Genomic DNA, 15,363 nt, shown 5'->3' with positions numbered 1-15,363 from the left:
ATGGCGTGAAGGCTATAATGTGCTTCTAGCTCCTATACACTACCACTAGTTTACCCTGATTGACGGTTGTCAAAGGACAGCTTTTATAATTTTGGCAAAATGAGCAACTTTTAATTACTAAAGCTAACATCTACTTGAAACAGCACATTAATTTTATATCTAAATAGATTGGAAGGACACAGAGAGAAGCAACAGTTAGAATTTAGAGAAACAATTTTTAATTACTACATTTATATTTATATCTTGTAACAAATACATCAGCAGCTTTTATAAAACTTAGCTTTACTTAGCTGCATTTTTCAAAGCTTAACAGCAGCAATATGATGATATAAATAAAGTAACAAAAACATTTTCACTTTTGGTGAATTCATATTTTATATAAAATAACAATAACGGCCAGAAAAGATGAAGAATTAAAGACATTTTATAAATAATAGATATATTGAATATCAATAACTGATGAGGAAATCAATATAATATGCAATATGTATTGTATACTAAATAAAAATAATTTGTAACAGTTATGTACATTCTTTTTATATGTAATAATTCATAGTTCAATCAAAAAAATAATATTTACAAAGACTAAATATTTGTGGTAAAAGCATTCGTCATTAGTGTCTTTTATCTCTTGCCTTTGTTCTTTGTCTTGTATTACTTTAATAGCAGTGAATTGAACATTTTGAATCATCTTCACGTGATTGTCGTGATTAAATTATATGCAATAGCGCCAATAGCCCACTTCTGGATGTATACTATCATTTATCTTGTTGAGTTAATAAACAGTTATAAATAATGTAAATCATCATCAATTGAGAAAAATACGATAATAAGAAAAGGATATTTCTTTTTTTTTTAAAGATGTATAACAGTAATTAAGAAATATAAATTAAAATAAAAAACATAAATATATAAAAAGCAATTTGTAAATACAAAATTGCGATAGTTAATTAATTATTCTAAAATTGGATATCAAAAGTACATTTACTATTAACAAAATAATGCGATTCTTCCTCTTTCAAACATGAGATAATCAGATCAGGTCCAAAAGAGTTCAATCATTTAAAAGAAATAAAATGGAAGGTCTAGATACAGAATAGCCCCTTACGTAATGGATTAAGTGATCATGCTAGCTCTAATTAAACAAGATGTTAATCTATCGCATTGGCTAACAAAAAAAGTTGCTTCATCATAACAAGGAATCTTATATTTTTATATCTAACAAAAGTGAGTTTTAAAAGCAAGTCGATATAAATACATGGGCCAGATAGTACTGATGGTAGATAGAACTTTTAATACATACTCACTATCCAACAAAGATGGATTAAACGCGCAGTGCGGAACGTAACAGCAAAATTACCAGAGCTTCAATACAGTTGGAAGTCGTACGTGGTGGATCCGTCCCTCCAGGTGGGTTCCTCGGCGACCTTGGCGCGGCACAGCGGGCAGGTGTGCTCGCGGTCGAGCCAGGCCGAGATGCAGAGCTCGCAGAAGATGTGGCTGCAGCCGAGGCGCACCGGCGTCGTGTAGTCGTCGTGGCAGATCGGACACGAGTCTCCCGCTGACATTAGCTGCTCGCCAGTCGGCTTCGTCCCCAGATTCTGATAATAATAATGTTTTTTATTCAAATGAAGAAAATTAATGAGCCTCACAGGACAATGGTAACAGACTTTTTCGTGAACCATGTACATTGGTTAGTTGATAACTAAAAAAATTAAGAAGCTAAAGGCTAGTTTGTGGTATGAGATTGGATAATTCATTGATTTCAATGAATTAAACTGATAAAGATTATATGAAACAATTGTGCAAATAAATATTTGAATTTGAATGATATTTTGTAGCAATAGCAATGTTTATTACACCAAGTTACTTTAGTATCAGATTAGACAAAATTACTAACAATAGAAAATGCTAACTTTGGTTGGAATTAGAAAACAAATAACTTACCACACTCTGTAATAAAGTCCAGGTGGCATTTTTGAACAGCCTCAATCTCACAAGTACCTCCACTATCTTGGCAATCACATAGATAGATGTAAGAAACATCCCCACCATCTTTTCAGAGCCTTCATAGGACTGCATCAAGTAAAATATCCATGGCTGGATGGTCAGGAGGGAACGGTACAGTTGAGATACTGCTTCAGTGAATAAGTATACTTTACCCTGTAAATGATTTTTCATTAGTATTAAATAAAAGACAGACTAATATAATTGTAACTGGTTACAAACCAGTGTAGTTAAAATATTTACCCTTTTCTGGAATGGCAATATAAATGCAGGCATCATTGTGACCAAAATTTTGATGTCCACAGTGATGATCTTAACTATTAAATCTGTAAGCACTACAAGCCATAACAGTTCCCATACATCAATAGGATCTGTGTATGCAGGGAACATCACCATATTGGGCAGTAACTTTCCATGCCCAAACAGAAAGTGAACAATGACAATACAACTGGCAGAGAAAGCTAATTCACTAAATAATGCTACTATGCTTCTGTTCATTTGTTTTCCATGTTCTCTGAAATATAAAAAAAAAACCAAATTATAACATTGCTGCTTTGTTCAAATATTTACAATTAATCAAATAGTCCATGATTTAATTGTTACACAATTTTCTTACCTCCTAACTAAACTGTTGCTATGTGTAAATGTACAAAACAGTATGATAAAAGTGAAGAGACCTTCCCTGCTATCATACATGAACTTTATGAAGAGCAAGAAGTAGAATGGGGCATAGCGTATCAGCAGGTTTAATGTTGCTCGGACATCCACCACCTGCAACAAAGTATGATCCAAATAATGATAAGAAATAATACAAAGATGTTATATCTTATTCCCTCCATTAATTAACTTGTAGCCATAAAAAAGATAGTAATAAGATGGAATAATGTACTTAGGAAAGCTTATCATTATTTCTCAGAACTACTGTTGTCTTGAAAATATTACTTATACAAGTAACTAGAATTTATTTTTAACCTTAACAAGTTATAGCATGAAAACATTGTTAAGGCAAGTCATGGTTCATTATGAGGTATTAGAATATCAGTAACTACCTAATAACCATACAAAAGGAAAACATATTTTACCTGTTGTGTGCCATCTTCACTTTGACTGTCATTATCAGCATTGTCATGGATGTTGTTATTGTTGGCAGGGTTCACAGAAACATTGATCTCAGGGTGATCGGGGCCATGTTCAGATAAGTTTGAGTCATTTGATGGACTGTTGCTGAGCCCGTGGCTGGCTGACGCGGCCCGGTTCGTAGGCGTCGTGCCGCGGTCCGTCACAGCATAGGTTTGAGCCCCAGGCCCAAGGTTCACATGTGCTATGGAGCTTTGTGGCCGTTGTAAGCTTCCCTCCCCTACTTGATGAGTGCCAGGAGTGGTTCGCGGCAACCAAGTTGGCAAAGATAATCTGGCATTATTACCCTGAAGCACAATATGTCAGGTGAAAAAATGAACACATAAATAATTCAGTTTCTAGAAATTTTCTCTTAGGAAAGTGTGTTGCATTAATCGCGATTTTTAAGCACTAATTGGTCATACTTACCATACGAGCATGTTCAACGAGCGGCCGGATTTCTCTAAAAACATTATTCAAACGGTCACCGAAACCTAAGTTATTTCTATTAGGAAGCACTGGTCTGGAAACTGAGTCAAGTCTGTGTAATGCGTTGTTTCGCGGTGGGCTCTCAGTGGGTGCCTCATCTTCGATATTCAATGTCACTTGATTAGATTGGGCCATTATTGAAAATAGGGCCTCAAAAAATATCTAAAAAATGACTTAAAACGATCAGTTTAATGTAAAAACGATCATTTCCAAAATATTTATGAAAACGCACAGCGAGGGTCAATTTTTGACATTTGTGACATTTCTGACATTTGCAATATACGTCCTGAAACAGTACATCATCCTCTAATCCTTATCTGTGACATCATCGATGGAACGATTATTATTTGATTATAATCGAGATATTCTTTGTTTTTGGTCATGGTCATGGCCACTGAAGAAGTAACAACTTATACCGAAATATTTTTTTTCTATTCGAATATTACTTTGAGATTTTCTTCTTATATGCTGTTTAGCATTATTTGATCTTTCTTTCTATTGCTATGAGGAGAAAATCACAAATGTATTTTATCATTACTTTGTGTTGCCCAACCTAGGCATCGAATCCACCGACATCGCGCTATCGCATCACGGTAACTTTGCTAAGTTTGCTATGACTATGATATTGATAACTTTCCGCGCACAGTCACGTGGTTAGGGGGCGTCCATAAATTACGTGAGACAATTTTGGCCATTTTTCAACCCCCCCGCCCCCCTTGGTGAGATTTGGTGAGATTTTGCCTGACCCCCTCCCCCACCCCCCTAATCTCACGTGATATTTAATAAAATGCCTATTTTGCAATGCCTATAGATGCTTCAATTCTATTAGATTTATATGAAAAAATCAATAACCCAGTGTCGTGCCACGCGCAGTGCAGGGTTCCGTAGCTTCCCGTCGTTTAGTAAGACAAGCAATTGCTTCAACCTAGGACCAGTTTTTTGATTCATAGTTAAAATAACTAATTGTAAAATTTTGCTACTAATGGTTAAATATTAATAAAATGTAAACTAATAGTTAAAAAATGTACTAAAAGCATATGAGTAAAGAAACGGAACAGAGACAAAGCTTCTAAAGAGCTAACAAAATTTATAGGTACCTATTTTGGTAGGGTGGACACCAGTGTTGGCACAAATCAATTAATTTTTTAATAAATTAATTAATTTGATTAAAATAATCATGATTAAAAAAGTAATCATAATCAGGATTAATTTGTTAATCATTAATCAATAATCATTAATTTGATTAACTTCCTAATGTTCTATGGAAAACAATGGAAATCATTGAATTCTAATATTAGATGTTTGGTTTTAGGCTACAAAGTCAAAGTCAAAGTTAAAGTCAACCTTCCGTAGGAGGATATCAGTCCACTTCCCCTACCGTTCCAGCGCCTACTCTAACCAACCAGCACCATCCAAAATCTCTCAAAGCGATGCCGGTGACGTTTTTTTTTAATTTCGAATTTTCTTAATTTCGAGATTTATTCTACATCTTTAGTGTTCACAAATGCAGATGGAGGCATTTTTAGTTTAATTTGATGAGACGGTTTAGAATAAATTGTCATTATCATCATATTTTATTTTTTTCATTTTTTTACTTCAATAACCCAGTTTTCTGGCAATTTTACTCTATTTCTTGCGGGAAAAATTACGTGATATTTTCCGAGACCCCCCCTCTCCCCCACGTGAGATTTAGTGAGGTTTTCGTTGACCCCCTCCCCCCCCTAAAAGCCTCACGTAATTTATGGACGCCCCCTTAGTAGTCAAGTAGACTTGAATTGGGTATGTGGAAACTTTGTGTTCTACAAGGTAGTACAGGTAGTATGGTGGGTTTACCTATTAAATAAAATTAAGTCTTTGATAATTTAATTTTTATTTAAATAATAGTCAATAGACCGCAATGAATCTCTAGCCTTTGATACGATGAGCAATATACCTACGTTAGGTACACACACGCACAAATGCACTATGTAATACCGTAAATTCAGTCTTTGATTAGGCTTCTCACCGCCACCAGACACGGAGGAGGCGTCTCCTTCGACGAATCCAATCGTTGTTAATAAAGACGAATAAATAACACACGGCTAACGTATTTGTGCTTTAAACATTCGGAAACTAAATACACTACATCGTTACCGGACTGCAAGTCATACAATGATAATCGGCAATCGAAAATTCGGCACGCGCTTGGCACACGTTCACACAGAACCGTCCGTGTCCGGTTTGAGGGCGAGCACGCCCTGCGCGTGCAAGTCGCGCACGGCCTCCAGCAGGCGGGCCTCGGCGCGCGGCTCGCCCAGCGCCACGTCCACGCTGCCGGCGCACAGCAGCAGCGCCCGCAGCGCCGCGCGCGCCCAGTCCGGCCGCAGCCCGCGCCGCACCTGCGCGCAAAGATGTGTCGTTATGGTTTTTTGAAATAACTAAACGCGACGGTTTTCGAATCACGAACAACGTTTTCAAAACTAGTTTTTTTTAAACGAAGTGATTTCCACGACTCAGAAGCAAGCGTGATAATTATAACGTTAGGTGTTTGGTTAGCTACAAGGCATTTAGGAACTTATGACCTTCAAAATAGGACTCAAATTCGATTGAATATCTAATGTACGACCTAGTATTATATTATCTGTGGTACGACGAACATTATACCTATTTCATCCACACTTATGTTAACGTCCTATGGCTTTCTCACTCGCACACGCACTCGTTTCGTTGCGATCCTTATTAATTGGACACCATACATTACTAGCTTTACTCCTTTAGGTTACAAAAATATGTTTAAGAATAGTCAATGTACGACGTTGTCCTCAAATATGTCATAACGAAGCGGGAAACACGTTATTTTTTATGTCAACCAAACATCTACCTTATGTTGTTTGCTTAAGAGTGAATTCAGTTTAGCTTTAGAGCGTTGTGGAAACAATCGTGTTGAATAACGAAGAGATTCTAAAGTTGTATGACGTTAAGAAAAAAACTAGTTTAGGCGTTTCTGGATAACGAGTGATCACTGGTCAGGCTGATCACTCGTTTGATAACCCGTGATAACGAATAACGCCCATTGCTACCTGCGCGCCCGCCGCCGCCGCGCCCAGCCGCGCGCACTCCCGCTCCAGCCGCTCCCCGTACTCCTCCACCAGCGCGTCCCCCGCCGCGCGCCGCAGCTCCGGCGTCAGCGACGACAGCAGCAGCAGCGCCACGTCGTCCATCGGCCGCCCCAGCGACACCATCTGCCAGTCCAGCGCGATACACTCGGTCACCCCCTCCCTTTCCCGGAACAGGAGATTTCCGCTCCAGAAGTCCGCATGAGCCAGCGGCGCCGGTTCCGCCGGTCTCAGGAGTGTGCCGAGCAGGGAGGGAGCTCGCGCCACTAGCGCGGACACGGCCGCCGCTTCCTCGACGCAGTCGGTTCGTTCTCTTAGAAACGCTTCGAGCTGGGGCAGCCCTCTTCTCACGAGACGTAGGTACCCGGCGGCCGCTCTCTCGCATGGGAATAAGAAGTCGAACCTTTGGTCTAAAGGTCCCTCTCTCTCACGCAGTGCGAGAGACAAAGCGTGTAATCGAGCTGCAGCGTGTAACGCTGCTCTGGCTCTCTCTTCCGTCAGACCCTCGGCAAAGTCTGCAGATTCAAAACCGAGTGAAGTTACGTCTTCCAAAACAAGCTCACTGTCACCTCCGATTTCATCTGAAAACACAAATATAACTTGAAGAAAATGTAAATGTAATTTACAATTTAAAGTTACTTATTATAATCAAGTAAGTAGCTGATTATCACGACGTATAATCTCGATAAAGAGTGATCAGTTGAACGATTTACCTACATATTCCAAAAATCGGGTCAAGCGCTTTTGGAATTAGAACACCTATCGTCAGCAGTCTGCAGCTCACTAGAGGGAAGGAGGTGAGTGTCCTATTATAAAGACATAAGTGGTGCACGATGCAGGCAAGCAAGATGATTAATACAATGCACTTTTCAACGTACCTATACCTACTTAATATGTGGTATTAGGTACTACTTAAGTAGGTCAAATAGCTATCATAGTCATAGTAAGTAGCACCTAGCTACTTCTATGACCTTGCGGGTCGTGTAAAAATACATTTTAGTGTCTATTGCGCTACTTATACCTACGCTGCAACTATAGTGTAAAAATTTCTTACATAGGAATAGGACTAATTCGCACGCAATTTGTTTGTCGCGTAAACTCCCGTGTATGAAGAAAAAGACTCGTGAGTTCATTCACAAAGACATTGATTTCTGTGTGATGACCTTATGGGAATCTAGATGCTAATGGCATATCATCTAGATCTTTGATTTTACTAACTAACCTGGAGAAAACTAACCTGGTAACCTAGCCTTTATGCATTTGGGGATGGGCAGTCCAGCACCAGGGCCCAACGCTTCATCAGCTATTTTATTCAAGGCGGGGGCCAGTTCTGTATAAAAGAGGATCTCTCTGGTATCAAACTGGGCTTCAGCCACGAAGAGTCTGCCGAAGGGGTCTCTCGGCGGCAGTTTGACGACCAGGGGCAGAGCTCGGTGCTCGCCGCCGCTCTCGTAGGCGACCGTGACGGCTAGCACCCTGCTGAGCGCCCCGGCCACGCCAGCACGTGATTCCACATTGACCTGTAAAAAATAACAGAAACATAATAAAGACGGTGACGCGGACTTTTCCGAACTAAGAAAAAGAGCGTTTTCTCTATATCTTCTTAAAAATAGTTTTTCGATAGGTACCTACTTACTATATACATTATTATTATTATCCATAGTTAACGAAATACATAACTACTTATATTATTTCTTTCAAGATTGTAGATAAAAGATAAATGAGTAATATGTTCTCCGCTCTGAGAAACGCTCAATTGCACCAATTAATTAACAAATTAGAACCTCATTAGCGCCGACCACGCCCGCGCCGAGCAGCAGCTCGCGCGCCCACTCCTCGGTGAGCGCGGCGTCAGCGTCGGGCTCCGGCACCGGCTCGCAGTCCGAGTCCTCGCTGCTCGGCGCCTCCGACACCGCCGTGCTGTCCGGCCCCCCCGCCTGCATCGTGCGCACTGAACTCACGCCCGACCGAAAGCAAACAATTACAACGCACACATCTTAAAAACACACCAAAATTAATACGATTTCGCTCTCATCTCTCGAGTTTATTCAACGCAACATCAGTTCGGTGGAGTGATGTAGCGTTACTGGGGCTCCGGGAGCGAACTCGCGCATGCGCGGTCCTCCCTCAATTATTCATCGGGCTCCCGTGACGTCTCGCTCGGCGCTCAATCACGAACCAATGAGACATCGCACTTAGCAACATAGGATGGCGCATCATTTAATACCTACCTAGGTAGGTAGATGAATACCAGGATGAGTTATTTCAGTTCTACAGTCTTCCATCATTTATGATTTTGGAATAATATTAAATACCACCACACTGGCTTCTCAGAAATAAATACCTACACGATTTGGTAAAGGCCTTAGAAAGGTCACGGCAGCAGACGGTAGACAGGAAACCCTTTTATTCACTAACCTACATACTTAGTAATACCACCTGTAATACTTACTTACCATAGGATTCCATAGGCCTTCCTTCTTAATTCTACCTATCGTACCTAACTGGAAGCGCATTTTGTATGCAGCTATGCAGTCAGTCGAGCATGCATGCATGACTCGGAATATACTGTAACTGAATTATTTGTGTACTTATGTAGGTACCTATTACATTTTATCACAAATATCTACTTTACCTCTTTTAGAGATGACTAATATTAACTGAAGACGGACGATGACTTTATTACTCAGCAAATACTTACGTCGAGGTGTGGCGATGATGGTGACCTCGTGTGAATAAATCACGATTTAAAAATCTTGCGCAAAAGTAGGTACGTCTTCTTTTAACATCAAGCAGTATTATTTTTAATAGCTTTCAGCTAGGACTAGCTTTTGTCCGCGGCTACGCGTGTCGGTTGCGTGAAATATTGGTCTAGTCTTAAAATAAATTTCCTCTCTTTCAAAAACTGGAATAAAAACTATCTCTTGTTTTCTTCTTGACATATTATATCCAAAGCCTTCTTCATGAATCACTCTAGTGCTACACAACTATGGGTGTGCTACAGGGATCAATATTGAGACCTTTTCTATTCCTTATTTTTATATTAATAATGGCCTTCCTTACAATAGTTCCATATGATATTGTTATTTGCTGATGACCACATCTTTAATTTTGAAAATTGGTACAGGTAAAGAAAATTATGACGACAAAAATGACACTCTTTCACAGGTTTACACTGATATCTCTTAATGAACCTTTGAAAAGCATAAGTTTCATAACATTCCTGATTCCTGGGAATCACTTTAGATTCACGTCATCAGTGGGGTCCTCATATGGTGATGTCTCTGGGAGTTTTTGTGCTACTGCAGTAATTCTTTCACCAATGGTTCTATTTTTGATAGGTCTATCAAAAAGTTAACATCATGCCTGTTATTACTTTGTTGTCTAATTAAAGAGGGAAATAGCTAGGTACTCTTATGGTTTCTTTATAGTCTTCTAGTTTTTGCTCATTTGAATTTTGGTGTGCAGAAACACAGACAACAGAAAGACTATTACGATTAAGACTTTGGCTAAGTTCTTATTACATCTCCTGGTTTGATAACTTTAGAAAAATATATTGACTGAAGGTGAATATATTGATAATGAAGCAAGATGTGACTATTGAAACTAATTTATTAATAAAGAAACAGCATAATACTTATAGTAAAAATGACCTAGTCTAGCTAATGACTTACATAATTATCTTGGAGAAAATAAAACATTTATATTAGCTTTTATAAGCAAAACACTTTAATTAGTTAAATACTATGATATATTCGTTAGAAAACATATTTTTCATAAAGTAGCATTAGAATAAGTAGCGTTTGTGTAATCTTCCTGGTTCAGATTATGCCTTAATTTTTAACTTTCCGAGATCATTTCTAAGCTTATTGAGGTTCTCCTGTAATGCCTCCTGTTTGTTTTCTAATGCAGAAATGTGATCATCTGTTCTCTTTACTTCCTTGTTGATGTACTCCATACGCTTTGAAACATTTTGTTTGGCTTCTTCCAAGTCTTGTTTCACCAAAACAGGTCCGATTAGTTTATACACTTCAGCATCCTTCTTCAGCAATAACAGCTCTTCTTTTACGGCTTTATTTTCATTCAACTGGCTATCTAGTTGCTGTTTCTGGGCAACGGCCTTATGATACTCTTTTTGGACGCCATTGAAAATCTCTAGCTCCTTTTGCAATTTCTTTTGTATTTCTTCAGTCATTGTCATGTAATTTTTGATTACTATTAAATTAATTCAAATTAATCACCAAAATTCGTAGTGTAAATCGGCAAAATACATACAGCTAATTCAATGACGATCAATTTTTAGGTTAGAAAATTAATCCGTACGTGCTGTCACTATGACAGAAGAAGCACAGATAATAAAAAAAGCATGAAGAGCGAGCACAGATATGGATGAGCGAGCTAAGGTTGGTTTTCATTAGATTCTCATCAATGATATAGATGACCCACGCTGAACTGTCCCACCAAACTCAATGACAGGGGGGCGCTACCATCGTTCAACTTTATGGTTTCCAACATGGCAAAAATCTGAACCAGCGATCCGGTATTGACGGTGGCGCCCCACTGTCAATGTCATCGACAGGACAGTCCAGTATTTTGGAACTATAACTAACTTTTGTTTTTATATAATATCATTGATTCTCATAGAAACTTATAGAAAGAAATCATCAATGCTTCATGCTTTATAAGGTCAACTGAGGTACGTGAATAAAATTGTTTCTTTTCGGTTCAAACTTTTCTCTATGGGTTCAATTAAAAAAAATGTTTAGTCAAAGTGACGTTTTGTTGTGTCAATATTGTCAATAACAGCTGATTGTTTGGGTTTGGTACTTCCTGATTGTTCCTGATTAGCGATTTGTTTGAATTAAATTGATTTAAACCACCTTTATTTTCTTTTGTGATAAAATGGATAAAAAGAAATCTAAACGAAGAAGATCATCTTCAGAAGATAGCACTAGTTCCAGCAGCTCCGACTCATCGCGTGAGAAGAAGAAGTTAAGAAAACTGAAAAAGAAATTGAAGAAGGAACAAAAAAAGACCGAGAGAGCGTTAAAAAAGAAATTAAAGGAGGAAAAAAGAAAGCTAAAGAAGAAGAAAAGCAGTAGCGACAGAGGCAGTCGCGACGAGGGTGACGACATCAAAAAAGATGACAAGTCAGCCGACATACCACTTGGCAAGTGTTTAGCTAAAAGTGACAAAAAAATTGTTTCAAGATTAACATTTGTTTGCTAACCATATGACTTATTTACAGAATTAATGGAGAAGTCCAAAGCCATGGCACCAATGACAAAAGAAGAGTGGGAAAAGAGACAGAGTGTTATAAGAAGAGTTCTAGATGAAGAAAGTGGAAGATACAGGTTATCCTATTATTCTTTTTTCCAAATTGACTTTGTTAGCATTATAAAGTTTATAGATAATGTTTATAGTTTAATTTTACCCATGCCTTTTGTGAATTTAGTAAAAAAAAGTACTGCCTCAGTTATTAATTGGTCTTATTTATAATCTCAACTTTGTTTAATCCGTGCCTCTCAGTTGTCTCTTGCTTCCAGGTTAATAAAAGGTGATGGTGAAGTGTTAGAAGAAATAGTGTCCCGAGATCGCCACAAGCAGATTAACAGACAGGCCACGCTGGCTGACGGAGCCTTTTTCCAATCCCAAACTATTGAAAAGAAATTTAAGTGAAAGGGATTTAGCTTGTAATTTGAATATGTTGAGCATATTAACTTGTTTGATTGTCAGACACATTTGTTACTAATGTTACCTCAGTATGTGCACTTATTCTAGTTAGTCAAGCATGTTGTACCAATTGAGAGTAGAGATAGGTTGCTATATTTTTATAAACCTAAGTGTCATAGGTCTGTTTTGCAACCAACCCATTGAAACACTGAGAATAAATATTTATTAGATTATTATTTACCTTTGAATTCATAGCTCTCTAACATAATTGATAAAATTGCTTTTAGTGTAAAAGCTTCAAGCTGCAGTGAGTATTATGGCTTAGCTTTGTACACACAGTTGTATGAAACAGGTATGATCATAATAGTAAAAGACCAAAACTCATTTCTTAATATCTTCAACAGGGTTACTCTCACTTGCAAGATAGAAAGGATAAAATAATAAACATACAAATTATTTTTAATAATTTATTATTTTTTCTCGAAGCGCTGGTAGGGTAAAAAGATTATGAGACATGTAGAGGCTCCTTAAGAGCATATTTTATGACGATTTGTAAGAACTATTTATTAGTCTAAACAAATAAAGAAATTTTGACTTTGACTTTGACTTTGATTTGACTAGGTACTTATTCTACAGCTCATCTTTGGTATTTTTTGTGTCCTCATTTTGATTGCTGTTATCATCACTGTGTGCTACCTCCTCTATAATGTCACTTGACTCCTTCAGATGTTCCTTGACCAGGGAAATCAGACTTTCCAGTGGTCTACCACCGTGTTCAACATTAACAATCTTTTTGTGTTTGTAGAGTACCAATGTTGGTAGTCCATTTATCTAAAATTAAACGATTTAATTAAACAAATAAACCTCATTTGAGCAAAGTTTGTATGTTTCAATGGATAAAAAGTTACCTTTTCAACATCACATATTTGCTTCGACCTTACACAATCTATATCAGCTATAAGTACACGACTTTCATTTTGGAAATTCTCACCGAGCTTCAACCATAGTGGACCCATTTGCATGCAATGAGCACACCTGAAATCAAAGTTCAATATGTATAAGCAGGTAAAATACTGTTTTCTTTTTATCTGTTTATGATTCCCCACTCTCTTGACTTATTAAAGACTAAAGACTTTCTTACCATGGAGCGAAATAGTTGATAAATACCAAATCCTTTTCCAAGAATGTTTCAAATGTTTCCTCTGTTATTCTTGCAACTGGTAAAACCTTCTTTTTCTTCATAAACTTTTCTGGGTCATGGTTTTCTTCAAGCAACATTTTCTCAACAAAAGCCTTAAGTTCATCTAAGGTTGTTCCTTCTGCTACACCCATCTTAAAAAAGAAATTATAGGCAGTAGGTACATTATTACAAATGGGTAACTTTGGGTACTACTCTGTATAACTTACAATTCTTCCATTAACAATCCATAAAAGATATGGATATAGTTTGATATCAAAGTTTTTGCAGGTCATCTGGCTTTCCATGCAGTTCACTTTTCCTATCTGTATGTATTCATTGTGGGTATACTGCACTGCCAATTCTGCCCACACAGGAGCTAGTTTCTGTAAATAAACATTTAATTGTAAGTATGCACTCATTTAAGAGAATAAAAACTCCCAACTAGCTAAGTTGCAGGTTAATATAGAATGACAATAACTACCTGAGACTCTTTGCACCAATGTGCATAAAACATTACAAAATGTTGACCTTCAGATATAAACTTCTCAATATTCTGATCATTGAGGTAGGCCACACCGCCATATATTTTAACATCATTATAAGCGTCTTTTACAGTCTCAGCTTTCTGGAATCAAAGTAAATTTGCCTTATAATGTGTTTAGAAAAAAAAAATACAACTATAAATGTTTGCAAATTCACCTCAGTCTTAGTAGTAACCACTTCACTTAAAAACATCAATAATGAAGGCAAATCATGGGTCCCCTTATATTCTATTGAATCAAAGGAATTTTTATGGAAATATAATAAAGTTGGATATCCTGAAATAAAAGGTGATAGTGTGAAGTAGGTATTAATTAATGAAAATAAATAAGGTTACATAAAAAATATGTTTGCTATTAAAATAGTATACCTGTAATATCGTTTTCATGGCACAGTAAGCGATGTTCAGTGCAATCAACCTGCGCTATAGCAAATTTGGAATCTTTAGAATTCACTAATTTCCCAAGTTCTTGCCAAATTGGATGAAATCGAACGCAAGGCTGACACCTACAAAGAAAAAATGATACATTGCATTTACAATCATTGTGAAAATTTCAGTTTCAAGCTTACTACAAATTTACGCAGATATACCAACCAAGGTGCGAAGAACATGATAAAATTGCCATCCAATTCTTCTATACGTTCTTTAAAATTACTAGGGCTATAATTTAGTACAAATCCTTTTTCGGGGGCAACAAAATACGGTTGAAATATAAAAAATAGTAAAACTATTCTAAACATTTTCTCAATTAATTTTGAGATCATATCAACACTTTAATTATTATCAACGGTTTATTACTATACAAGTTGCTTTTGTAAAAAAACGATTAAGTATGCCTATTATCGAATTAATTTAATTTTTATAACTTTTCGCTGTAGCTGTGGAAGAAAGTGAAAAAAGATGAAATGTCATTGTCAATAATGTCACCGCTTATCAATTTGACAACTTTTTTTTTCAACAATGACTGACCGGAGCGGAGATTTGATAAATAAGATTGAGGTTGCGCGTCATCTTACAAACAACATTATGCGTTTTCATTTCAAAGCGGAGCGGAGACGCGCTGTGGCTTACCGTAGCGGCTGCGCAGCGCTGTCTCATCTGTGGCGCGGCGGACATATTGGTGGTATTGGTTTAATTCTCCCTTATAAGGAAGGCTGATTTTTCAATCGTCAGATATCTTTTAACTGATAACTTATTTAATCTTGTCATTTTGACTTAATTCCCACAGTACGACGATTTAAAAATCAGCCCTTTGGAAAATG

At 37.4% G+C, this 15,363-nt stretch overlaps 5 protein-coding genes across 5 annotated transcripts; 1 reads left to right on the top strand and 4 right to left on the bottom strand.

Moving 5' to 3' along the window:
* Positions 1-195: 195 nt before the first annotated feature.
* On the bottom strand, positions 196-3,867 carry LOC135076788 (E3 ubiquitin-protein ligase RNFT2). The gene is made up of 6 exons (XM_063971221.1): positions 3,553-3,867; positions 3,090-3,431; positions 2,624-2,778; positions 2,251-2,521; positions 1,948-2,163; positions 196-1,601 (listed from the first exon to the last, which is right to left on the bottom strand). Exons 1-6 carry the CDS (start codon positions 3,745-3,747, stop codon positions 1,368-1,370), a joined length of 1,413 nt encoding a protein of 470 aa, XP_063827291.1. The 5' UTR covers positions 3,748-3,867; the 3' UTR covers positions 196-1,367.
* A 1,595-nt stretch (positions 3,868-5,462) lies between these two features.
* LOC135076645 (uncharacterized) lies at positions 5,463-9,092 on the bottom strand. The gene is made up of 4 exons (XM_063971067.1): positions 8,492-9,092; positions 7,945-8,227; positions 6,672-7,288; positions 5,463-5,990 (listed from the first exon to the last, which is right to left on the bottom strand). The coding sequence occupies exons 1-4, from the start codon at positions 8,648-8,650 to the stop codon at positions 5,808-5,810; spliced, it is 1,242 nt and encodes a 413-aa protein (XP_063827137.1). The 5' UTR covers positions 8,651-9,092; the 3' UTR covers positions 5,463-5,807.
* Positions 9,093-10,301: 1,209 nt separating this feature from the next.
* On the bottom strand, positions 10,302-11,049 carry LOC135076465 (prefoldin subunit 6). The gene has a single exon (XM_063970930.1). It carries the CDS (start codon positions 10,906-10,908, stop codon positions 10,534-10,536), a length of 375 nt encoding a protein of 124 aa, XP_063827000.1. The 5' UTR covers positions 10,909-11,049; the 3' UTR covers positions 10,302-10,533.
* A 476-nt stretch (positions 11,050-11,525) lies between these two features.
* Positions 11,526-12,611, top strand: LOC135076463 (ADP-ribosylation factor-like protein 6-interacting protein 4). The gene is made up of 3 exons (XM_063970929.1): positions 11,526-11,877; positions 11,956-12,061; positions 12,254-12,611. The coding sequence occupies exons 1-3, from the start codon at positions 11,610-11,612 to the stop codon at positions 12,384-12,386; spliced, it is 507 nt and encodes a 168-aa protein (XP_063826999.1). The 5' UTR covers positions 11,526-11,609; the 3' UTR covers positions 12,387-12,611.
* A 382-nt stretch (positions 12,612-12,993) lies between these two features.
* LOC135076462 (thioredoxin domain-containing protein 5 homolog) lies at positions 12,994-14,994 on the bottom strand. The gene is made up of 8 exons (XM_063970928.1): positions 14,696-14,994; positions 14,471-14,607; positions 14,260-14,378; positions 14,042-14,185; positions 13,788-13,943; positions 13,522-13,712; positions 13,289-13,415; positions 12,994-13,211 (listed from the first exon to the last, which is right to left on the bottom strand). The coding sequence occupies exons 1-8, from the start codon at positions 14,863-14,865 to the stop codon at positions 13,011-13,013; spliced, it is 1,245 nt and encodes a 414-aa protein (XP_063826998.1). The 5' UTR covers positions 14,866-14,994; the 3' UTR covers positions 12,994-13,010.
* Positions 14,995-15,363: the final 369 nt, after the last annotated feature.

Source organism: Ostrinia nubilalis, chromosome 12, assembly GCF_963855985.1.
Source record: "Ostrinia nubilalis chromosome 12, ilOstNubi1.1, whole genome shotgun sequence".
In the NCBI taxonomy this organism is placed as follows: domain Eukaryota; kingdom Metazoa; phylum Arthropoda; class Insecta; order Lepidoptera; family Crambidae; genus Ostrinia; species Ostrinia nubilalis.
The sequence above is the reverse complement of the archived record's forward strand: the minus strand, read 5'-3'. Positions and strand labels throughout refer to the sequence as shown.

Bases quoted from the DNA above. Each gene is read 5' to 3' on its own strand.
- LOC135076788 (XM_063971221.1), bottom strand. From the start codon at position 3,747: ATGGCCCAATCTAATCAAGTGACATTGAATATCGAAGATGAGGCACCC. The intron at 2,779-3,089 runs GTAAAATATGTT...ACTTTGTTGCAG, and splicing joins GTGAAGATGGCACACAACAG to GTGGTGGATGTCCGAGCAAC. The intron at 2,522-2,623 runs GTAAGAAAATTG...TTTATATTTCAG, and splicing joins AGCAACAGTTTAGTTAGGAG to AGAACATGGAAAACAAATGA.
- LOC135076465 (XM_063970930.1), bottom strand. From the start codon at position 10,908: ATGACAATGACTGAAGAAATACAAAAGAAATTGCAAAAGGAGCTAGAG.
- LOC135076645 (XM_063971067.1), bottom strand. From the start codon at position 8,650: ATGCAGGCGGGGGGGCCGGACAGCACGGCGGTGTCGGAGGCGCCGAGC. The intron at 7,289-7,944 runs GTTAGTTTTCTC...TTGTGTTTTCAG, and splicing joins CATAAAGGCTAGGTTACCAG to ATGAAATCGGAGGTGACAGT. The intron at 5,991-6,671 runs GTAGCAATGGGC...CTTTGCGCGCAG, and splicing joins CGGCGGCGGCGGGCGCGCAG to GTGCGGCGCGGGCTGCGGCC.
- LOC135076463 (XM_063970929.1), top strand. From the start codon at position 11,610: ATGGATAAAAAGAAATCTAAACGAAGAAGATCATCTTCAGAAGATAGC. The intron at 11,878-11,955 runs GCAAGTGTTTAG...ACTTATTTACAG, and splicing joins GTCAGCCGACATACCACTTG to AATTAATGGAGAAGTCCAAA. The intron at 12,062-12,253 runs GTTATCCTATTA...TCTTGCTTCCAG, and splicing joins GAAGAAAGTGGAAGATACAG to GTTAATAAAAGGTGATGGTG.
- LOC135076462 (XM_063970928.1), bottom strand. From the start codon at position 14,865: ATGATCTCAAAATTAATTGAGAAAATGTTTAGAATAGTTTTACTATTT. The intron at 14,379-14,470 runs GTATACTATTTT...CTTTTATTTCAG, and splicing joins CCATGAAAACGATATTACAG to GATATCCAACTTTATTATAT. The intron at 13,944-14,041 runs GTAGTTATTGTC...GTTTATTTACAG, and splicing joins ATTGGTGCAAAGAGTCTCAG to AAACTAGCTCCTGTGTGGGC.